The sequence below is a fragment of the Cydia strobilella genome, chromosome 3 (assembly GCF_947568885.1).
Source record: "Cydia strobilella chromosome 3, ilCydStro3.1, whole genome shotgun sequence".
Taxonomy (NCBI): Eukaryota; Metazoa; Arthropoda; class Insecta; order Lepidoptera; family Tortricidae; genus Cydia; species Cydia strobilella.
In genome coordinates, this window is record NC_086043.1 from 23,027,334 (window position 1) to 23,052,329 (window position 24,996).

Here is a 24,996-nt window from a genome sequence, read left to right on the forward strand (position 1 = left end):
TTTTTCAACGCAGGTTAAAAAAGCGCTTGAATCTACCCGCACGCTAAATTCGATTTAAAGACCATGGCTTAAAGTTCCAACAACGCTTGATAAAAAGCACTACCACCATCGTGTGAATAAATACACATGTTTACATTTGTCATTCAAACGCGCGTTGAAAAAGCGCTCGTGAGAATGAGGCCTAAGTGTTTACTCAAATTGTATAACTTAACTTTGACAATACAGCAAAGGTCACTTACCATACGTGTGGTAGAAGAGTCTCATCAGCTCTTGCGTGAGCGGAGGCTGCGGCAACGCCCGCAGCAGCCGCTTGAAGACTGCTGCCAGGTCGTGGCTGCTTGCCCCGGCTAAAGCTGCTTCTACTGCGCCGCGGTTTTCCGTGTACCAGGAACGCTCTATCAGTTGACAGAGCGCTTCGATCTGTGAACGAATGGATAGATTTAAAAATCATTGAATTGAGTTTCAAAACCCGCACTCCACTCGACAGAAAAAAAAATACATACTAGTAAGTACCCGTGATGGTCAAGGAAACCATTAAAATCTTATACCATAAGTATCTTTAACCGGGAAGATGGATTTCAACTATCTAGTGTCTGGTACAAGGGCCTGACACTCTTTGATAGAGAAAGATAGTCTTATTGCAATTCCTATAAGAGGAAAGAGAAAATAGTGCCATGCTTTGTCCTTATCACCGACCGGGTGGCATCATAGGTAGGAGGCGATGGCGAAATACCGAAATTTATACGAGTGAAAGAGAAAAAATCCTATGCTGCCCAAATTTTATATGAATATTCTTTCTCTTACCCCCGGTCGCTCGGTGGCGCGTCTATAAATACTTGTATATACTATGTCTATGGTCTGGTATATCCCGTATCCCTTAATTTGACTAATCGAAAAAATGAATGAGTTTAGGTGTGAATGTTGCGAGCCGTAAAAATTATCGAGTGTGGGTAGCGGGTAGGGTTGCCAGATTTTTTAAAGATATATAGTATTTGGCGGTTTAAAGGATCAAAAACTAAAGTACCTACACACAGAACAAATAAAATAACAATTTTTTTATTTCTTACATATTTTTTGCTTGTTCTAGTTTCAGTTTAATATAAAGTATTTTAGCATACTTTATGTGTTTCGTATTTCATAAAGTATACGGATGCCAAATATACTAAAATGTAAAATACTATTATAGTAACGTCTGGCAACCCTAGTAGCGGGTGCGTAAAATCGAACTCATTTATTGCTCATTTGGCCCAGGCACGGAGCTCCACCTTTCTTTCCACAGCAGCGTGTCCTTGCGGAGCAGCGTATCGAGGATACTGAGCCCTCCCCAGCTAGCATTTATACGTCAGCGACGTCACTATGACGTCACTTTGCTACCTGGGTCTGGAATGTACACCCACCTTGTGCTTATTCCCAGCGACCCGCAGCAGCCCCTCGTCCGTGGCGCGCTGGGCCAGCGTGCCGGCCAACGCCCGCAGGACTCCGGGTACAGAACTCCAGGTTTCCTCCCATAGAAGCATGTCTTTGCGGAGTAAAGTTTCGAGGGAGACTCCGAATACTGAGCCCTCTGGAATTACACAATAGGATTAATTTGTGTTTTCAACACAGCTGTCTGAATGGAGGACCTTTCAATTCTTTGTGCCCACAAAGTAAGCTACCGAAGTTTGGGTATTTTATATTTGAAGCTGTATAATAATCGAAAAAAGTTTAAGGATTCAATAGAATAGAATAGAATATCATTTATTTCAGTATAAGTACACAGTTATACAATATATACAGAGAAAAAAAAGACTTATAACTAACTTGTACACTGTATATAATTACACTGAAAAAGGTGAACATTCAGCATAATGCCAGGTCCTACAGAAGTAGTACGCTGACGCTGGTCTTCCGTGGAAACCTGTAGGGAGCGTAGTTGCGCGCAGCTACCAACTACAGTAAAGTTACTAAGATAACTAAAATCTGAAGCCGGTTTCTGAACTAATCTTTCAAAACCATCTGACTTCTCGCGTATCACCTAAATACAGATTTTAAATTTAGAGGGATTCATTGAATTTTGGACGTTGGAGGCCCAGGAAAGGTTAAATATACTTAATCACGGATTTTAGGAGTAACATCAACATAACAGTGAGCCAAAGATTATAAACTACTACGATTACTCTGAAAAATCTGGCCAATTTTCCCACATAGGGGTACCTTCTTTCCTCTTCTTCTTAGGCGATTTCCTCTTCTGGAAGGGCAGCGAGTATTTGTCGAAGAGTGCAGTCAGCTCCAGAAGCAGGAGTTGCGGCAGACGCTTCAGCTGAGGCTCGCCGATGCTTTCTACGTCCACAACGCTACCGTCTTCAGGCCATTCCTGGATACATATTAAGTGTTAGGGACACATACATTATTATTTTATAAAACGGGACTTAATCGCGTTTTATTAAGTTTCAAAATTACCTCCGACGTCTCGAGTTCGAGGACTACGGACGGGAAGAGAAGATGTTGATGTCACCTGTACTACCGCGAAAATCGAAATTTCGTTATCTCCCTGTCTATCGCTTTTGCGATTACGATCAGAGGTGCATTGCATGAGTAAGCGTCGTACGTAATATATAGGAATATATCCTCACCTCCTCATGGTCCATCATCTGCCGGTCCAGGTTAAACTTGTGTTCGAAGCTGAGTGGTTGTTGCACGGACGCCGCGCTTTTTGCCCGCGACACGACAGTGTGCTTGCTGTAACAGATATTATAAAATGTTAATCTTGCACAACTTTAGGTACAATCTAGACAGAGATAGGTGCAACATAGGGATGGTCCACGCATTGTGCGATTTCAGTGGAATTACAGGCAAAAAAGAGTAGAAATTAAAAAGTGGCAACACTGTAGTGTCGTCCCGTTTTTCTTAGATTGATTTGAAAGGGACGCCACTACAGTGTTGCCACATCTTAATTTCTACTCTTTTTTGCCAGACTGTACTTTCCGCGAACGCTCTGTCTGTGAGCCCAGATTCCAAAAAAAATTGCAGTAGTTACCATCAAACCGAGTTGGAATTTTTTTCCCAGTACTTACCAGTGATAAAAGGTGGGAAAAAAATTCCCAGTGGTTGCCACTGGTTACCACTTGGTAGTGGGAATAACCCGGCTGTGATCGTATGGCCCTGACGCGGCTTTAGAACGGTATCTAGGTATACAGTATGGGGCTCTTTATAAACTTTGTGTTCAGCTTTTAAAGGGTCGGTAACGCGCATGTGACACACTTAGATGTTTATAGTACCTACCATAGGGTCTATGACTCAGCTGATTTGCAATTCAAGATCCTTGAGACTTGAAGATCACTCAATATGCTTTTTAATTGCTTAGATATACAAATAGTACAATAGGAAAGTTTTATAACCGTTGGTGAAACTTAAAATATTCATCGTAGCAATATTTCTCAACTGGACTAGTCTCAATTTATAGTAATGTTCTCCGGAAAATTAATCGTTTCAGGCATTTTCGCCACAGCTTTCTAGAAACAATCATGCATATAATTCATAATCATTAAACTGTGCTCCGAGCATTGGCTGTAAACCTAAGTGCTAAAACAATTCAGTCCATGACACATGTGGCCACAATGGATACAGCATTAGCACTTTAGCATTGAGATCAAGTCGTTAAATAACTGGAGCACAGCGATTAGGTCTCTTGCAATATAGAGGATATTAAACTTAACGATATAAAAGTTAAAACAATTTCCAATGATTTTAGAAAAAGTGATTTAAGACTAGTTTTGTGAGTTTCGTGTGGTGCTGATAGACTTGAGCAGAACATCGAGCAGTTTCGGCGAATTTTTCAACAAACGCTAAATAATAGTTCTGTTAGTGGGAATGCCCATTACAAGTAGTTCTGTAATTCTGAAATAGGGCTCCGATTTTATTTGTGAAAACAGTTTAAGGCACATTTTAATAATACCCGCGACAAAATCGATCTCCTTTGAAATGGCACTGTTTTCAGTCCGTCTTTTCGAACACATTATGTTGACCGATAAATAGTAAAGTTGAGTTTGTTTATGTAAAATGTGTTTGCAGTCATTTCGTTCTCTCGCTGAGACGACCTCAATGTAAGGTCCAAATGTAATACTTACACGAAAGGGTCGTTGTCCTTCAGTATCGATCCGTTGATTCGCTCCTTGCCTATTCTTGGACCCTGGACAGTCCCGTATCTTTGGTAGCCTAGAAGTTCAATGCCCTCTGAAAAAAGGAAATCATTCAACAAGCAGTTCCTATTGACAAACAGAAGACGAGGATAATCCTGGTACAGTGTGCAAGTCTTGAGTAGGAGACAGGTTTTCTCATAGATGCTTTTTAGCGAATTTGTGGGAAATTTTATAAACCTGTTGCGTGGTCAAACAATCAAATCAATGTTTTGTTGTCTTTCCGATTTAAATTTTGTCGAAAGACGGCGGAAGCTCCAAATACTATTTTGAAACCACTCGGGAAACCTTTAACAGGGAGCTCATACCTATATTAGGACTTTCAGAGGAAACTTCACTTAGACAGTGTGTTTTCTCGAATCATTTCTTCGATTCGAGTATAAGCCAAGGTTCCAAACAATGATAGGACTATAAATAATAAATATAGGACACTGCAGTGGGTATCGTAAGGCGTCAACCGGAGATTTTTATACCTTAAGGATTAAAAAAAGTGATAACATTAATACTTACCAGTATTCGTAGCTATATCAGCCCAATGTAGATCATTCGGCTTGAACAGCTCGTGCATGGGTAGCGGAGGCTCCAAGGCAGGTGGAGAGAGACGCGCCCGTCTCGGCGCCGCTGGTGCGGACGGTGTACGAGCGAGGGGAGAGTGGGCGCCGGTCGGAGGGAAACTGTCGCTGTAACAACAAGATTTTCAATTAGTCTATTGTGTTTCGTCATGTACTTACAATCCAATTCACAAATCACCAAAGAATATAAGTTAGCAAAAAACGAGAATTATGACGTCAGAACCATCTTGAAGAAGAAGGATGAAGATGTATGATTTGTATTATTTTAAGTTGGTAACTAGATACTACACCTTCAAGAATACCAAACGGTTTAAGTTCCGATTTTCCTTTCAGTAATAATAAGGGACCCCTCAGACAAACTATTTTTTAAACCGATATTCAAGACAATGTTTTCAAAATTAAGATTGTAGACAATTCTACCATAACTTGTAAAAATTATAGTATAGACTCATCGCACAATCCACGGAATCAATTGAACCTATAATTTTCCGGTGCACTTCTCAAGTGCGAAAGAAAAATGGCGTCGGGATATCCGCCATATAATTGGGTAGGTAAAGTTTTTTGAAGATAGGCAAATTATATTTTTATCCGATAGTATTCGTCATAACGATCACGGAAATGCAGCTCTTTTATTTTTATTTCGTTTTATTTATTAAATATATATTTTTAAGTGACCGAGATGACGTTTGTGAAATTTAACAGCAGATCGCACTAATGCCTGTGCACGTGATTTAATTGATGAGATAGAAAAAAAAACGATGACAACTGTCAGTGTCACTTAGCCTTAGCTGTCATTGCCGTAAAAATAAAAATAACGGCCCAACCTTTCTGTTACCTTGCGTGTTACGATTTAGTGTTATCATTGAGATTTTTGACGACCTCAGCACGACCCAAGGACTTCTGATTCACCACGACATCTGCGAGTATTTGGACAAAGATTGAATCTACTTTCGACAACTTAGCACTGCTTATTGGACAACGTTTTCTTCCCTTACGACGACCCGACCCCTGCGCTGACCCTTGGACTGATAAATTAGTAAATTAAGATCACAGACACCATGGAACCAGATTCTGAAAACGCACGAATGGATCTACAATATTACAGGGATGAACTTCAGTGTATTGTGCCGTCGTGTAAGAAGCGCAGACGAGACTTTACCACGTCGGCTTAATTAAGCATACCAAAGTCTTTACAAGCGATTTGGTGCCAAGCATTGGAGATATATTGCCCTAAACGCAACTTATATGTATGTGAGGACCATATCAATGTAAGTATTGTTTATAATAATCTACATATGTGGTATTTTCTATAAAAAGGGACCTTATTGTCGATGGCGCTTACGCCATTATAAACGATGCTCCGATATAAATACAATGCCGCGCGACGCTGTGCGGCGTAAGCGCTATCGACAATAAGGTCCCTTTTCATAGAAAATGTCCCATATTAAGATGTAGGTCCTTTTTGGCTACAAAGTTGCCGCGTTTTTTCGTTAACATTATTATTCTTCATTTGTCAAATATTACATATTTTTTACACATTGCTACTGTAGGTATTACTGTCTACAATCATAACCCTCTAGCTGCAGTTTAAGGAATGCTGTTTAAAAACTTAAAATCACTTTAAACAAGTTCTTTAAGGCTTGTGTAATTAATTTACTCACAACCACCTTGGATCATTTTGTGTTAGTGACAGTATTGATCTTAAGGCTAATAAGTAAACATTTTTAAATGTTATTGAACAAAAGTTTTATCGTTTCAGGAAACTGCTTGCAACTGTTTCTTCGAAAGAGACACCTTCCAAAGCCGAGGTAAAACCAAAGTGATCGCCAGCTTGCGGGTACATATGGAACATGTCATACGGCGGTTGAGGGAATCCGCATTCTTGGAACCTCACTCGACTGTAAACCATAATCATGTCAAGTATGTAGATGAAGCCGTTTTGATAGCATGTGCTCTAGTAAACTTGCAAAGCAGTATAATAAAAATCAAATAATTTATGTCTTGTTTTATTATATAAATCCACAAATGAATATCCTTTTATCATAAACAAACACTTATCAAATAAATCATATAATAAGTATTAGGGGACATCCTACACGAAGATCGACCTAGCCCCAAACTAAGAAAAGTTTGTAAGTACAGTCACCATCAGATATATCAGACCGGCTAAAGTTCTCACAAATATCTGAGCACATCTTTATTGTCAAGGCGTGAGGGTATGTGTTCAGATATTTTTGAGCACATCGGCCGCTCCGATATATCTGATGGCGACTGTACTAAGGGTACTAGGAGACGATATACAACATACCAATATAGATAAATACATACTCATATACATAGAAAACACCCATGAGTCAGGAACAATATCTCTCTTGATTATTCAAAAACTGATGAGAAAGTTGTATTTTATCCACATGTGGGGCAAAGTAATCAGATGCAAATTTTGAGTTGTTTCCTTAGGTTAGCTGGTGGAATTGACTTTTAAATGATGATTTTGAATGATCATTTGGATTTGGTCTTGTTTGATAGTTAATATTTTCCTCGGGTTGGTGTGGTGAAAATTTTTGTGTTTCACTCGGGGGCAAAATTTGTTTAATCCTCGTGCTTTGAAACCCTTGCAACGCTCAAAATTCCACTTTAAACAACAACTTTGCCCCCTTGTAAAACAAATAACGATTGCTCAACACACAAATACCAGGGGCCCATTTCTCGAACGGTAAGGTACATACCTGCGTCAAACAAGGGCCATTTTAATACAAATCTAAATATTTTGTAGAAATAAAGAACAAGAATAAAACGTAGGTTATTATAGTACTTAATATTCACTTTATTGACCGTCTGAAAAAGTAATTCACTGTGACCCACTCTCCCCTAATTTGAGATTTAGGTATCACTACACTACAATGATTTGAAGTTTGAAAAAAAAAATACATTCTGAGATTCAGGCATTTAGGCACTAGGTATTCCGTTATAAGATCTAGGAATTTTGGTAAATGGGTAAAATTAAATAAACATTTATAGCGCCCCGGCTTCGCACGGGTTACACAAAACCTTAATGTGGGCTGTACACACTCGTTCTCGGCCTGTCTCGGGGTGTCTCGATAACCGATTCTGTGTGCCTTTGGGCACTCATTATAAGACTTTATTTACCAGCTGATGCAGGGCAATCCTCACTATCACATGATGCATCATTGACATTATTATTTTTTTCGTCTAAGTGAACGGTCACAATATAATTTTTTTTTTCTTAATTTGGTCTCCGGTACAACTTTAGCCCGAAAAATACATTCTGTGTTGCTTCTTTTTATTTCGACATAGCCTACATTATTTTCCACATATCCGTTCCTTGATGCCCTAAAACAATAAAAAATGAATGAAGTTAAGGTTTAAGGTGTATATGTAGACTAAACATTGCGGGTAAAATATAAATAACAAAATGTTTAATGTATGTATTTCACTGATAAGTGCAGGAGGGCCTTCGCTCCTCTAATTTCGGCGGCATTGTGCTTATCACTGTTATGATAATAATTTAAAATCATAACTAGGTCCATGTGGGGCAAGTTTGTACAATCTGCTCGCATAAATTCGCTCATCCTTCTTGCAAAACTCAGTCCAGGGTCTGCGCAAGGGTCGGGTCGTCGTGAAGGCAAGAAAACATCCAATATGCAGTGCCAAGTTGTCGAAAGTAGATTTAATCTTTGTCCAAATACTCGCAGATGTCGTGGGGAATCAGAAGTCCGTGGCTCGTGCTGAGGTCGTCGAAAATCTCAATGATAACCATATGATAACACTAAATCGCATCAGAATATGCTTTAGTTATTATTCTCAGGTTATTTTTCGGCAATGACAGCTAAGTGACACTGACAGTTGACTTGACATCGTTTTTTTTTTCTATCTCATCAATTAAATCACGTGCACAGGCATTGCAGTGCCTGATCTGCTATTAAATTTCACAAACGTCATCTCGGTCACTTAAAAAAATATATTTAATAAATAATACGAAATAAAAATGAAAGAGCTGCATTTCCGTGATCGTTATGACGAATACTATCGAATAAAAATATAATTTGCCTATCTTCAAAAAACTTTACCTACCCAATTGTCAGTATGGCTTTCCTGTCGCTTGCACGACGTTCGCACGCTTCCGAGAGGTGTTTATACACAATGATCTTTGACGGTTTTCCGGAGTATGCTAATGAGTGTCTTGGGACTAGTAATTTTGTTGAGAATTAATATTTTATCTGCGGTGACGTTCAGCCGATTATTATATCTAACCATTTGCTAGATTAGACTGCCTGGAGATCTAATCTCGAAGAACACAAGTAGTACGTCTGCACGTATTCCCTTAATATGACTATGACTTCTTGCCTTGTCAGGATGTACCTAAACAAATTAGTCTAATCCGGATAATTCCTACTAGTCCAAATACATCCAGATTTCAAGCCCCACCACTAGTCGACATATGTTATTGTAAACACAGTGGCTATATCTATATTACTTACACAAAATCTGGAGGTGTGTGGTCTGCCCATTCTACTGGGGAGCTGCCGGAGCCCCCACTGGGCAAGGAGTCCAAGGAGTCGGGCGTCGTGTCGAGACCTCTTTGAGATCAGGAACATAGTGGCTCTACAGTACTTACACAAAATCTGGAGGTGTGTGGTCTGCCCATTCTACTGGGGGGCTGCCGGAGCCCCCACTGGGCAAGGAGTCCAAAGAGTCGGGTGTCGCACTTCGAGACCTCGGCTCGCTGCCGCTCGAGTTCTGGAACAATTAACAAGTTTTTATGCTTATGGAACTTCAAAGCAATAGTGCAAAATTAGTCTGTTAAGCCATTTCCGGCAGTAGAAAAAGCGGCAAATTTGAAAAAATTTAGGTGCCAAGGGTTAACGTCCCATAGAAAATTTGAATTTCACGCCTTTTCTACTGACAACGTTGTTTGACCGGCTATAGCTTAGCCGGTCTCTATCCAACATGGTGCAAAATGGTAAGAAAATATTCTAAATTCGAAATTCTACAGAGAGAGAGAGAAGACAGATAGATGGAAAGAGAGACAGTTCCGTAAGAAACTCATATTCAATTCACTAATAAGTTGGTCGATCGAAGACATTATACAGGCCACACTGAGGGCCTAGCCAGATGACAATCGTACATCGAAAAGAAAAAAATGTATTTACAGTGTATTTATAACTTCTAGACAAACCAACTTAAACTTAATCACAGCAGTAGGCCTAGCACATGATTGGCGCGCTTTTGGCGCGACAGTATCTCGCGGCGAGATAGACTACCCGTCTTTTTCTATGTTAATTAAAGAGGCACGGGCAGTCTATCTCGCCGCGAGATACTGTCGCGCCTCGCGCCAATCATGTGCTAGCCCGGCTGTATCAAAGCTATGAGAAAACTGCGAAAAAACCTCAATCAACGCATCACTTACCCACGAGCTAATACTTAATCTTAATACAAGAAAACACTTTCTACCTATTAGGCGTCCAAATAATTACATAAGCACATGTGACAATAGCCTGTATATCAGCGTTTCTCAACAATCATCCTCCTCTGCTACCGTAGACAAAACACCGTAACTTCATATGAGTTACGTAATGACATATGACTTCTTGAGTTGGGAGTCATTAAAAGCTGTAGCTTTCTAAATGCGATGTTTCCATTTCCATTAGTTTGTGGTTTTAAAAGGGTACCTAATCTGTGGTAATAGCGAATTAGCAAGTGTTGGTTGTTTGGAGACTTTGAAGTATGTGGTTATAGAGAGTAAACCCAGGCCAGTACCCATAATCAATGGGTGCGTATTGTATGATTTAACTGCTAATAAAGTGCCTATGTTCTGTCTTACGTGCTATCTAATGTGTCAGAAAGAGTTTCTTCGGTGCGGCGTATTGATACAAGTTTATTTGGATGAATATTTAGCAGAAATATATAACTTAAGTAGAGTCCACAATCTCGTCGCGCTGTCAACTTGATAGGGTAGGTCAGGAAGTAAATAGACAGTCTAATTGTAATAAGCATAATTATGTCTTAAAATAAATGGCCAAATGATGCCCATGGCGACTGTGACACACATAATATTTAAAGCAAAATCTATCAGAATTAGGTATCCGTCCAATTGTACGTAATAATATCCAGCATATGCATTAGGAACTTCTTGAAATATCCTCTCAATCCATTGACCCTCAACTTTTTCATATCCCCCGTCTAAACTAATTAGTGTAAAAACAGTTAAAAACCGGCGATCCATATTAGTTGCACAGCTCTGGAACCGTATAAGGCCATTAAGGCATTTTTATCGATTGCCCTCTTCCGCCATGGCCCTTATAAGGGCGTTGTGATTGCCATAGGAAGTCTGTTTAACCGTCTGACGGGAATTAGATTAGTTTATAGGTTCCTTCGGGGCTTGATTGATGATAACAGGTAGAACTGTTAATAGTTTGCTGACTTTATATCGTTGTTTATATAGTTATTGTATATCGCCGGTCACATCATCATCAATTTCATATTAGACCCAATGAACAAGACTAAAAATTATTCATATTTCCACATTTTAGAGACCGTATTTTCATGTAGTAGTTTGAATAATTATATTCATTTACAGGTATATTCGAATACAGCCTTTCATATTGAAAAACATCTGTAAGAATATAATTTATCTCAAGAGAGACCTTAGCACCAATAGATAGACGATAAATCAAACATGTATACTGATTGATTGTCTCTATCGTTCAGTAGCTTTGCGACAACTGATAACATCAGTCACTCGCGTCTCCATAATTGTCAGAACGTGGCAAAATACTCTACAGCAATAAACAACCAAAAGTATAGTCATAATTCTGAAACCGTTAACTTTTCAGGATTTTCCTCGGGTTATCCTATAGATTAGGTTAGGTTATGTTAAGGTTTGTTTTATGGCAATCCTGAAAAGTTACGCGTTTATGAGAAAAACCAAATTATGACTAACGAATATGTGGACAAACAATACATTATGACTTAAAACTATGAGAAACAATAGAGACCCCATAAAAACAAAAACATTGTACGTGATCGAACTTAAACTATCGTGTGACATATTTCAAAATATTTAGATCAATAGTAGGATTCCCAAAGAATCCGAAACATGTCGCCAAAAGCGACTAAAAATAATAGTGAGTGAAACCGTACTGATCTAAATATTGTACGTGATCCTTATTTATCAGCTATCCTCTACTCTAAAATACCGCAAGGCGTAACACGGAAGGCCAGCATTTAAATACCGTCCTATCCGGTGATCAGAACTGGTATAAATGTCTGTCAGTAGGAGCAAGTAACCTGTTCTTGACAACTTTGTTTATGCGCCGAGGAATAGCTGCTCCTCGATGGACAGCGAGTAATTTGTTAGCAAGGATTCTAGTTTGTGTGTTTTCTGACGGTAAATGTAAGTTTGTGGGTGTGTAGACTGTTTTTATAGTAATTGCACAGAATAACTAATAGTACTACCGTACAGAAAATTCACTCCTTCACAAAAGCCAGATTTAGGTATAAAATTATACCTAGACTCGCCGCCTGCAAGCAAAATAGAAACTTATAACCGCGCACGAACCGTGAATCTTCTTTGCGCGCCGCAGTTTTATGACCGAGCTGTGAGTGCCGGCACGGGGTTGTCACTTGACAAGTTTTTGTACCTATACCTACTGATTTATTATTTTTAATATAAATATGTAGGAATTACAAACGTTGATTCTGTAAACATAAAATTTTTAGCCGGAGATAGTATGTCTGATTCTCACGGAAGTAGGTATGCCACAGAAGTATGTATGTATGTAAACACTTTATTGTACATAAGACAGATTACAAACGCAATAAAAGAACAAAAATATATACAATGTACAAAGGCGGACTTATACCTATAAGGGATCCCTAAAAGTACTTATTTCTTTGAAAATATGTCGGTCAATATAGTCAGGAATTTAAAAAAAAGGTTTTTTCTGCTTCCTTGTTCTTCCGTTTATTCAGACATCCGTAAACAGAACATTATCTTTTATACAGATTAGATCGCGATTTAGGTTTCGAAGCCATTGCGTATTTACAATTTTGCGCGAGCGCCACGTGACACAACTATCGTGCGAGCCGAGCGGCAGCCCACTGCCATACACCGTCCCGGGCGGTGCGCCGGCCAAATATACCTAAACTGCGCAGTGACACCCCCCTGGTAATTGTTGGTTTTATTGCAAAAGTGTAGGGATGTTGCTTGCAGTTTTTTGAGAAAAATCCCTAGAATGAAATTCGGGTCTATTGTTTCCCATAGTTTTAAGTCATAATGTATTGTTTGTCCACATCCTCGTTAGTCATAATTTGGTTTTTCTCCGAAACGCGTAATTTGAGCAAAGATATATATAACTCCGTAATAGATGGATACAGTGCCTCGAAAATCAAGAAAATTTGATTCTCGGCGCATGGCGCCACTACCTTTGGCCTACTCTCGTATAGATGGCGTTGACGGTTTCGTATGTTATTTAACAATTTTAACGCATATTAGTGAAAGAACATGTGTCAAAATAATATAAAAATAATTAATGCAAATATTGCAGAAAAAAAATCATTTCTCCATATATATATATATATATATATATTTTATGAAATAGGAGGCAAACGAGCAGACGGATCACCTGATGGTAAGCGATTACCGCCGCCCAAGGATATATGGAGATATACATTTTTTGATATTTTTATTTTGGCTATTTGAATTTACTGTGGCTACAAATTTACTATTATGACAGTACCGCTCTATTATATCCTCTTTGGTTTAAGTAGGGCTCCCATACGTGATTTTTTTGCCGTTTTATACGTAATGGTACGCAACCCTTCGTGCGCGAATCCGACTCGCACTTGGCCGGTTTTTTTGTATTTCGCGATAACGAGCGGAGTGGCATAAGTTGATTTTAGGCAACATCGTTACAAACAATCAAAAACCCTGGTATTTCTAAACAACTTAGGCTCAAATGCAATAATAATACTTGAAACTCTAGGTCCATGGGGTCCCAGCGCGCATAAGTTGTTTGCAGAAATCGCGAAGCGTCTGGTTGACGTAACTGGTGACCGAAGAGCTGGCGGCTTTCTCGCACAACGTATCAGCATTGCGATACAGCGGGGAAATGCCGCCAGCATCCTTGGTACAATGCCTCAAGGGCCTATTTTAGATTTAAGCTAGTTATTAATTTCGTTTACGTAGTACCACTGTATATATCTTGTATGTAAATAATAATACGTTAATTCAAAAATGAATTCCATCGCAATCAGTACTGGTTCGACATTGAGCACGAAACTTAGAAATCGTTAACGATGTAGTTTCCTGCAAGGGCCGTCGTGCCGTGCTAATCAAGGTTTCTCTGATTAATACCAGATCTCTTGAGATGCTTGTAATGAGGGCTATCGCGTTTAATTACGCCGCTAGGGGCGCTAGTGTAGATGGAGGTCTTTCAAAATGTCAAATGCATAGAAGTTTGGGGGGTTTCAATCTTTTTTATCGGGAATTTTCACTCCTTATTCATAATCGTGGTAAATCTTTTTCTTTGTACATCTTTGATTAATCATAAACGGTAAAAACGGTTGAAAAGATAGATATAGTTCAATAAATGTTAGTGGTTTTAAAAAAAGTACCAACTAAAATATATGCAAAATGAAACAGGTTGAAAAAATGACATATTTAGATGTTAAAATACCTTGATTGTATTGATTTTATAAAAATAAGCATAGAATAATTTTGAGATTTCTTTTTCTGGACCTACATCTACAGTGGCGCCAACTTGCGAGCACAAAAACGGTAGCCCTCATTGTTAGGTGAGTTATGATTTGATCATATTGTACAGCCGTATACAATTATTGAATTACCTAACGTATAAACAAAGAGAATGTGTATAAGATAAAGGGGTACTGTGGTAACCTTTGTAGTCATAGTAAATTTACTGCCATCTAGCGACACACGATTAAAACTAAAAAAATATATCAAAAAATGTTCACCCTGACCCTCACCCTCAGCACCGCCGGTCTTCCCGCGACGTTGGAACCGTCGGGCCTCTCGGCGGCTGACGGCAAGAGACCTGACGGCTGCACTCTCGTGCCATGGAGCCTGGGTCGCCCCTTGGCGTGGGACGCTACCTGCGTCGACACGCTGGCCCCGTCCCACGTGGAGGGGTCTGCTCGGAAGCCTGGGACGGCCGCGGACCTTAATGAACGAATACGATTTTGCGGCGCTTGCGGTGGAAACGTTGGGTCCGTGGTCAACCGACACTAAAAAGTTTGTTAAAGAGGTGTCGGTTCGACTAGTAGGCGTCTCAGGCGACCATAGGGCGGGCTCCTTCTTTGCGCAGAGGCTGGGCCTGGCGATTCAGAGGGGGAATGCCGCCAGCATTTTGGGGAGTTTCCCGGAAGCGGGGGACTTAAGGGAGATTTTTTATATTTAGTTTTAAATTTGTATTGTTTTAGTTTTAGCTTGTCTAGGTTTAATTAGTAATAATTAGTATTGTACTTGTAAATGTGTGTTGACTAAAATGTATATATCGCAACAGAAATACATCATCTGTGAAAATTTCAACTGTCTAGCTATCATGGTTCATGAGATACAGCCTGGTGACAGTCGGACAGACAGCGGAGTCTTAGTAATAGGGTCCCGTTTTTACCCTTTGGATACGGAACCCTATAAAGTGACAGAGGCCGGATTCGAATCGGCGTATTCGACTTTAGCTATTGCGGTTAAAGAGGGCGGTTCGAATTAATCGGTTTCCAAAGTTATATTCTTACAATTGATGGTCAAAGGAGTCAACACTTTTCCATCGGTTTCAAAACATTATCTACATAGATAACTATGTTTACATAACATATAAACTATCTAATTGGGCCCGTAATCTTATCTCCATCGTTCCGGTTGTTGCTTAAAATCCTATTACCCACCCATGTCCTGTTTCGACATCACTTGGATCATTAACTTCCCTATCGACTTGATGGGTTTGAGATACCCAGTAACCAGGAAAAGAATTGTATTCTCACGATGTATTTAATAAATAAAAAAAAGTCAATTGGGGCATTCTCTATGAAAAGGGACCTTATTGTCGATGGCGCTTACGCCGCACAGCGTCGCGCGGCATTGTATTTATATCGGAGCATCGTTAATAATGGCGTAAGCGTCATCGACAATAAGGTCCCTTTTTATAGAAAATACCACATTTATTGTCGCAGTAAAAAAAACAGTAGTGTACAATAAGCTTAAATTACAGCAGTGTTATACAAGTTAATATTAAATTGGCCAAACTGGTTTTGTACTAAATGATACTTTTGTATTGGATAGAACCACGATAGAACATTGACCGATCGAAACTGTTATTTTAGTAAATACTAGCGACCCGCCCCAGCTTTGCACGGGGTACACAAAATCTGTACAAATTATACACTAAAACCTTCCTCAAGAATATATTTATTGGTGAAAACCGCATCAAAATCCGTTGCGTAGTTTTAAAGATCTAAGCATACATAGGGACAGACAGACAGCGGAAAGCGACTTTGTTTTATACTAAATATGTAGTGATATAGTTTATAAACACAGGACTTAGTAAAGAATATGTCTTATTTATTTCGAAGAACTACTAGGAAGTATGGTAGTTATTCTTATTAAAATATAACGGCAGTCATTGTTGCCAATCATATCATACCAAGAATAGATTCCGATCAAATTCGCATTACATTACAATTAATTAAAAGATTGCAATCTAAATGTATAAAAAAAATGTTAAGAATGAAATAGGCTCAGATCAATTAAGTCGTTATGTACTTTGATCTTTATAAAGGGTCCATTAAATAAGATCAATGGTATATTAAGAGGCCGTAGTCGATTTTGGGGCAAAAATGTAAAATTGATAGATTTAGTCGTTGAAATTATACACATTTTGTTACGTAATATCTAAATAGCAAGTATTGATTTCTATTAGCACGTTTTCTCATCTTGCCTTTTAATAATGAGGTCGCGAGCGTGCGTCACCGGTATTGCATGAAGAGAAGGGGCAGTTTTTAAAAATTCATCAAAAAATCATGGTGGTAATTATACAAATTGATGTATAAGAATAGTTTCAGCAAATGTTGTAGATTGTTTACGTATTAAAATAACGTTGAAATTAAGTCGAATTTCAGAGAAATTGTCACTTGTTTTGAAGTAATTTCTGGAGAAAATTGATTTCGTCTAACTTTCATTTACACTACTTCAAAGTCATAATAATAAAAATGTAGTCTGATAAACGTCAAGTACAGGATATGTGTAATACAAAATTACCATGTTTAGCAGTCCAAACTTTACGAAATTTACAAATAAGAGCGACAAAATCAGTGCTTTACGCGCGTTTACCTAAACGTCCATCAGAAAAGCAAACATTACTAATTTAGTGAGTCTGTTTTCAAAAAACTGATCTGATAAAAGGTAAGATAAGAAGACGTGCTAATAGAAACCAGTACTTGTTATTTTAATTAGGTAACAAAAGGTGTAAAATTTCACTGACTAAATCTATCAATTTTACATTTTTGCGACTAAAATCGACACCGGCCTCTTAAGTGTATGTTAAAGAAGAAACATAATACATAATAAACGTGTCTACAAAGCTAATAAGAGTAATAAGATAATTTTTTGTCATGCTGGTTTAATGCAAGAAACAAAATTGAATGTGCAGAATTGAAAATCTCATTATGTACTCAATCTACGACCAATCTAGATAAATTTGTTAAAGGTCTTAGCCAAAAAAAAACTCTTTTTAGTCTGGCAAGCTAATCTTGTCACAAAACGGAATTCAAAGTTTGTATGGGACTCGTATGGGAGATCGATGTTTTGCTCCTTGTTGCTTTTTTCTACTGACAAAGTTAGCTTGCCAGACTATAACAAACAAAGATCATAGACAAAAATGTATGTATAAAAAATTACCAAGGCTTCTAAATAGGTCTTCAGCAACGCCAACCCCTTGCAATTCTCCATTTTCTCGCAAAGTTTCAACCTCACTGTATCACAAATCATGGTGACAAACGCACGCACAAACAACAAAAACAACTGCACACTTAATCAACCGACTGTATTATGAATTATGAGCAACTTCGGTTGATTTTTACCGGACGCGCTAATTTCTGTTGGCGCGAAAATTTAGAACGTCCGTTCTAATTCAAACCGTTTTGCGTAATCCACACGCATTTTCGCTACCTTTTTGTTATATCTATTTTTTATTGTTTATGAAGGCGTCCTTTATAAAAACGATGTTATCTGTATTTTTCACTATTTTTGAACGCGTCCGTTACGCGCGTGACGTTTGACTACAATACGTTACTATGGATGGTATAGAAAGGATCGCAATCTCTTATGGCAGAATTGTTGTAAAAGTGACCGCGTTAAGCTTTAAATAATAGTTCCTAATCTCTCCGGTGGCGCTAGTTAGGCTCTGGGACATGAGTATAACATGAACCATATACAGCAACAAATAACCCGACCAAATTACGTAGGTTATTTTTGGTAGTATTTCGGTGTATGGTGGCGCCGCCTAATTACTGTTTTTTGATGGACACTTTTCATACATAGAGATTTGGCTCCTTTATACAGTCTCCATGTACGTTACGTTTGAAATAATCCCCTGTTAATAGTTATTTTATCTAATGACCGTCCATGTTAGTTATCTGGTGGCCTTAATTCGAGTCCCTTAGCATTAAAGATGTCTTGTTTTGAAACTATTTTAATGTGTTCTTACTAAATTTTATTAATCGCTATTGGTATTGTGGTTAATTGATTTTGCAATACGTTGTTAAGTAATGGGTGGCTGTATAATGATTGTGAGCATTATATTAATCATGACGTTTTTTTGATTCTGAACCAGTAAATTCTAATTATGTGGCATTGTGAAGGTTTTTTACTGACAATGCATAAAGTTTACCTATTAGATTGTTCATAATATAGGCTTGAACAGTTTTCAATAATAAGTCCAAAACCAAAAAAACTTGTGTTTAAGTTGACGTTAATCGCGTGGAAGACAAACCTTGTGTCTTTATCTATTACGTGGCAACAGAAAAATAATAAGCTACCCATGCAACCTTAAACTTTTCCATAGCGTCAACTACTGAACCACTTACCGCAAACTCGGAGACTCACACGACGGACAGGAACCGCTCATCCTGATGTACCGTAAATTAAGGAGATAATACATATTTACACTTACCTGAGATGCACTTGGCCTAGGCCCGTGCATAGCAGTATTCCGGTGAAAGCCGAGAAAATACGAAAAACAAGATAATAATAATAATAATAAGCCCGCAGGGCAGCTTGTGGCGAGCTGTTGGGGAGTGACGACCCCACGGACCCGAGTGCTCCAGAGAGTCGGTCAGGGTCTCCGTCTCCGATGTGTCTTCGTCGGTCGGAGTAGACCCCAAGGGGACCCGTAGGACTCTCAGCTCTGGCTTGCCTTCATTGGCCGTCCAGAGGGGAGTCGTAAGAGCTATATGCTCCAGAGGTGGAAGTGTTAAAGCGCATAACGCCGCGAGTAACTTCGGAGAAAGCGCAGCACACCTCTCGACACCCCTGAGCCGCCCGGTGTTGCGCCTGGCCGTCTTTACGATGGCGCATCAGGTGCCCATCTAACGAGTGGCGAATCACCGCCTGCCTCGATAGCACTGTATAGCACAATGTTATGGCAGGTGTCCGAAACTCTTAGCAATAGCCCAGTCTTATATTCCACCCAAATTTAAGCCATAGACCAGGACTCTTTCCACTTTTCTATAATAGCTCCCAATGCCTGCTGAAACCGGTTTACGGGTATCTATTAATGTACCCGTGAATGGGTTCCAGCAGGTGTTCTACATGACATTAAAACTCTCCAAACGGCCTCTACGTGTTGGATCTATATCCCCACGCACGCCTTATAAATGACCGGGCCTGAAAACCCGAGAGTTTATAACGGAGATACAAATAATAATAATAATAATATTCTTTATTGTGCACAATGAAACATGATTAAATACAGCAAATTAACATAAAAAACCAAGCCGCAACAGCAATACTATAGGATAAAAGCCCTAAACATTTAAATATTATATTAGTTATTTTAGACGCTGACTATATTCCCAATGAGAAAAGGTAACAGTGTGTCTGAGGCAGTCTTGTCAACGTATATTTTTTTTATGTAAGGAATTAAAGGAATTAGGGATCTAGCAGAGTAATAAACTAGAGTAACGAGACTTGTGTCGCTAAAATTATTTTTAAGGTTATAATTATTGTATGTATAGGTAAAGTATGGGCCATTGTTGCCAAACAAATATTTTTTTTTGTAATAACTTTGACCGGCCTTTCCATTCCTAAACGTAAATGAACTGTCAACTGTGTGAAAGGGTAGTTGACTCACTAATTAAAGCCATAAACAATGAGTAACGCTTCCTGGGTTACAGAATCCAAAGGAAGCTTCCATTACGGCCGCGGAACTCCAAAACTGCAATTTGCTGCACTTTAGCCGGCCGCTCGAGCGGAACCGAATGTATAAATACTATTTACAAACAGTATTACAGCTATTACGGATGATTATCGGATAGATATTGAATGAAGGAGGTTGATCTTGAGTGTACGAGTAATACTCAAGATCAATGTTATAGTTAAACACTTCTTTTAAGGGGCTACCTGAGGTTTTCATAGATTTTTGACAAGTTTTGAATCGTATCTCCTACTTTTGCACTACATATAGAATTATAAGACAAGCGGCTATCGTTTCTTCAATCTTTTATCTCCATTTTTGTCTACCGGATTGTGAAAAAAATGAATACTTATTTATTTATGATTGTTTTAAACATTGTCTAAAAAAACACTTTTTTCGTATCTCGATTGCTGTGCTGTGAAAGATCTTACTTATACGAAATCTACATATTTGGGTTCGTCTTAGACGTCTCTAAAAATTTGTCTAAAGTTTTAATTTTAAACTAATTAACACAAAAGTTATGGCCAGATAACCAGTTTTTTGGCCTAAAATTGTTCAACTTTGATGCCAAATATTTCGAAAACAATGAACTTTGAAGTAAATATGGGATACTATATTGCTAAAATGGGATCCCCTTAACGATCAATTTTCAATGAAACAGTATTCCACCCGAGTAATAATGATAAGAACGCTCATGATCATGATAATAATAATTATTAAGGACTACAGTTTTTAATAATTCACGGTTAGTTTCACGAAATCGAAAGCGTCGAAATATCGGGAGCTCACAAATAATACAAAAGGTAATCACGGTCTATATCCCGGTCAATATAAGTCTATTAAGGACTACTTGTGCGTTCCAGGGTTAGCCAACTAACCATTTCTACAGGACCACCACACAATAAATAATAAACCACAGAATAAATAATAGTCATGCTAGGTACAATCGAGGACATTGGCGGTGAACCACCTTAAGGGCAAAAATCGTTTAAACGTCTTGCAGACGGTCAGACGATATCATAAAAGTGATGACCAATATCATGGCACTTAAAAATGTGGGTATTGAAGAAAAAAAGGTTAGCTCAGATAAAGTGTATTGCCGTCCATTGTCTTTGTGACGGTCGGCATTTGCAAACAAAGATAAGGAATCCAATATGCATCCCAATTGGTTATCTATATGGGGAAGCGAAGCTTAGCCTAACAACTAATAAACTGTCTTTACTACCTATTGTTTGTCTCATTACCTGCTTTTGGTACAGAACAATCCAAGATAGACCCTTGTGGATACCCTGGTTTGATTCTGCCAACCTCGCTAGAAAAGTGTTAGTCTCAGCTTTCCGAGTCCGGTCCGGACACATCCCTACAAACAAGTTTCTGTGCATGATGGGTGTTAAATCGTCACCACTGTGTGTAAACTGTCAGAAGACTGATGACTTGTCTCACGTGTTGTTGGAATGCGTCCGGAATTCGGACTTGAGAAAAAGATTTTTTGGTAGTCTGGGTTCTATGCACAATGGACAGATCAATTGTTGGTTGGCAGACCCTATATCGGACAAAGCAATCAGTGTTTACCACTTTATTGACCTCTCCCTTGAGTAGGGAACTATGAAAGCACCCATGAGGCTGACATGTTCACCTAGAGTGTCCAAAGCCTCTATAAAAACTAGATAAAAAAAACCCTTTTCATTATTAACATAAAGAATCCTAAATGCATCGTAATTGGTTATCTCCAGATATCTCTATGGGAGGCGGAGTTTAGCTTGCTCGTAAGGATCGAGGTAAAAAAAAACTGAAGTGGTTCACCGGGAATGTCCCCTATTGTACACTAACAATGGGATGGAGCAATTTCTTAAATTATAATTTTGACAATATATTTATATAGTTTGTCAAAAGACTGTCTCATTTCAAACATAGACAGAGGGAATCATACTATTTTTGTCTTACACTAGTACATAGCACCCAAAAGAAAAGGATGAGTATAGTTTTTTTTTTGTTCTTATTTACTGACAATTTGGTTTGACCAACTATATTTTAATCTATTACTCATGGAGACTGTATAAAGGAGCCAAATCTCTATGTATAAAAAGTGTCCATCAAAAAACAGTAATTAGGCGGCGCCACCCATACTCCGAAATACTATCAAAAACAACCGACGTAATTTGGTTGGGTTATTTGTTGCCTTATATCATTATATGGTCCCAGAGCCTAACTAGCGCCACCGGCGAGATTAGGAACTATTATTTAAAGCTGAAAGCGGTCACTTTTGCAACAATTCTGCCATAAGAGATTGGCATCCTTTCTATACCATCCATACTATTACTAGCTAAGTAATCAACCATGCCACTTAATAAAAAAAAAAGAATATCGTGTTCAATTTTCAAGATGGCTGAATGACAGGCGTGAGTCAGGCCTGTCTGTCACTTTTCGTGAAAGAAAGTTGGGAACCGGCTCCGACCACCGTTCGGTCTGCTCCGATTTAACTTGGAGGGCATTCCTATGTAATTATAATAAGTTTTTGACCTTGGCAACCGGTCCATAGATAATTACTTATAGTTTTTGTGACGGGCGCGGTCAGTAACTTGGAAAAGTTTCGAGCCGGTTGATAAACATATCCGAACGTATGATGGTGCACACATCTCTTTTTAACACTGCGTGATTGAAAGAGAGACATTGTTTTTATACGTACGAAAGCAAGTGCAGTGCAGGTGTCGATGGAATTGAGAAAGTTGGAGAGAGGTGTAAAGTTGTTCTTCAATATTCTAGATGTTAACGCTTTGCTGAATGCGTCAAGGTTAACTCCAGATCGGTGGAGCATTCAGGTAATGTCAGAGGTTACTAACATTAAATAATTTTACGGTTTAGACTCCCCTGTTTTAGTCACTCGACATGTTTCGGAGACATGTCTCCTTTCTCAAGCACTAATAGTGCGAGCAGCGTTCACGACGGCCGTGTATCGCGTACTGCCGCGCGCCGCGTCGCGTTACATGTCGCGCGAGTGACTGTTTTAGTCTAAACCGTAAATTAATTAATGTCGGAGGTTATGTCTCGTACAGTTAGATAGGTACATGAATGCAAAATAAAAATGCATATTGATCTACTCTCATATGTAAGTGCGTAAGACTCACCTCCAAATCCCTGAAAACGTCCCTAATGTCAGGTTTCCTGGCCCTCGAGGCCGCGCGCCGCCGCCGCACGGTCCTGTTTAGCCTTCGGACTCGTCTCCTAACCGCAGCAGCTTGTTCTCTGGGCAGCGGCCTCACGGCCTCACCCAGCTGGGCCTCGGTGACCTCGAGGCCGGCCTGAAACGGCGCGGCCAGGGAACCGAGGCCGGCGGCTTGCAGCCATTCTGTTTCGAGCTCGCCTTCTGTTGACAAAGGAAATTTATGTTATTATTTTGATGTCAAAAAAAAATCATCAATAAACGTCATATTTTCATAGGAGTTTTACATTAATGGTCATTTCTTTGTCTTTGCCAATGCCATGCAGAGTTAACTTGGTCCGACTCTAGTTGCGTCACAAATAAATATATGTAGATTTTAGGAGTTAGTTTAAGTATATTCTCGTCCTGTCCAATGTGATTTTTAAAGGACATATTCCATTTTTAGAATAAAAAAAAGCCTGATTAGGTTAAGGCTACACGGCTTTTTTTTACTTAAAAACTTGAACCAAAGGAAAATGAACTCTATTTTCCAAATAATTTGGTTTAAATTTCAATGGCTTAAACTGAGTATGGTGGGCGAAGCTAAATTATTCTTAATTTCAGTTTTTTTTTTTTTGCTGAGTTTTTTGCACGATATCTTCTCGGGTGAAGTGTAGATTAGAATAAGTACTTCTTTATTTTTAAATTCACAAGCGCATCTTAATATGCATCAGTAAATTAAATAATAACTAAGACCTTCAAGAATCTGGATTTCTACATTCAAAAAACACAGATCCAAAGTATTCGAAACATGATTACTTAAATAATATTTTCTATTATTAATTACTAACCAAAAAAGCGCTGGTGGCCTAGCGGTAAGAGCGTGCGACTTCCAACCCGGAAGTCGCGGGTTCAAACCCCGGCTCGTACCAAAGAGTTTCTCGGAACTCGTGTACGAAATATAGCTGGTATCATTTGATATTACCAGTCGCTTTTCGGTGAAGGAAACCGGACTAATCCCAATAAGGCCTAGTTTCCCTACTTTCCCCTCTGGGTTGGAAGGTCAGATAGCAGTCTCTTTCGTAAAACCTAAGTGCCTACGCCAATTCTTAGGATTAGTTGTTTAGCGGACCCTAGGCTCCCATGAGACGTGGCACAAAACAACATCACAAACATTTAAACAGAGCGAAACGATTTTGTGATTTTTACCGACAAAACCTGACAAAACCAAATAAGGTATAAACACCATAATCATAACTGCGTATATAAGTGCGTATGGATATAAAAAGCGATTTATTCTAAAGCAATCAACTTGTAAGTATTTAGAACATTTAATTGAGCATACATAATGTCAGGTGATTCTACCATTATAAAGCCGAAAGGCCCACGGAACAGTAGTCTAACAAAAACATAATCATTCTGTCCTTCGTGAATCAATTAGCCTCATGCATGAAGTTTATATTTGAACGAAATATGTTTTATTCGGATGTTTGTTACCGTTATATCATGTTACAAATGCATTTCCGTTTTTAAATTACCATTTAATTACTTAAAATTATAAATAAAAAGTACAAAAATTTGCCCGCGAAAAGCTAGTGAGCGAAACGCTCGAAACGCCACGTGACGTCACGCGTTCGACAGATTAGTGTCATTAGTAG

General features: G+C 38.8%; 1 protein-coding gene across 2 annotated transcripts in view; it reads right to left on the minus strand.

Annotated features, from left to right (window-relative positions):
• LOC134756138 (rho GTPase-activating protein conundrum) overlaps positions 1–24,996 on the minus strand; it is a 139,161-nt gene that overhangs the window by 3,885 nt on the left and 110,280 nt on the right. For both annotated transcript variants that reach the window (XM_063692966.1, XM_063692967.1), the window contains 8 exons: positions 23,325–23,563; positions 9,387–9,508; positions 4,686–4,855; positions 4,107–4,212; positions 2,613–2,718; positions 2,194–2,353; positions 1,398–1,564; positions 240–420 (listed from right to left, as the gene is read on the minus strand). In XM_063692966.1, coding sequence (XP_063549036.1) covers positions 240–420; positions 1,398–1,564; positions 2,194–2,353; positions 2,613–2,718; positions 4,107–4,212; positions 4,686–4,855; positions 9,387–9,508; positions 23,325–23,563 — 1,251 coding nt within the window. The remainder of the gene's footprint in view (positions 1–239; positions 421–1,397; positions 1,565–2,193; positions 2,354–2,612; positions 2,719–4,106; positions 4,213–4,685; positions 4,856–9,386; positions 9,509–23,324; positions 23,564–24,996) is intronic.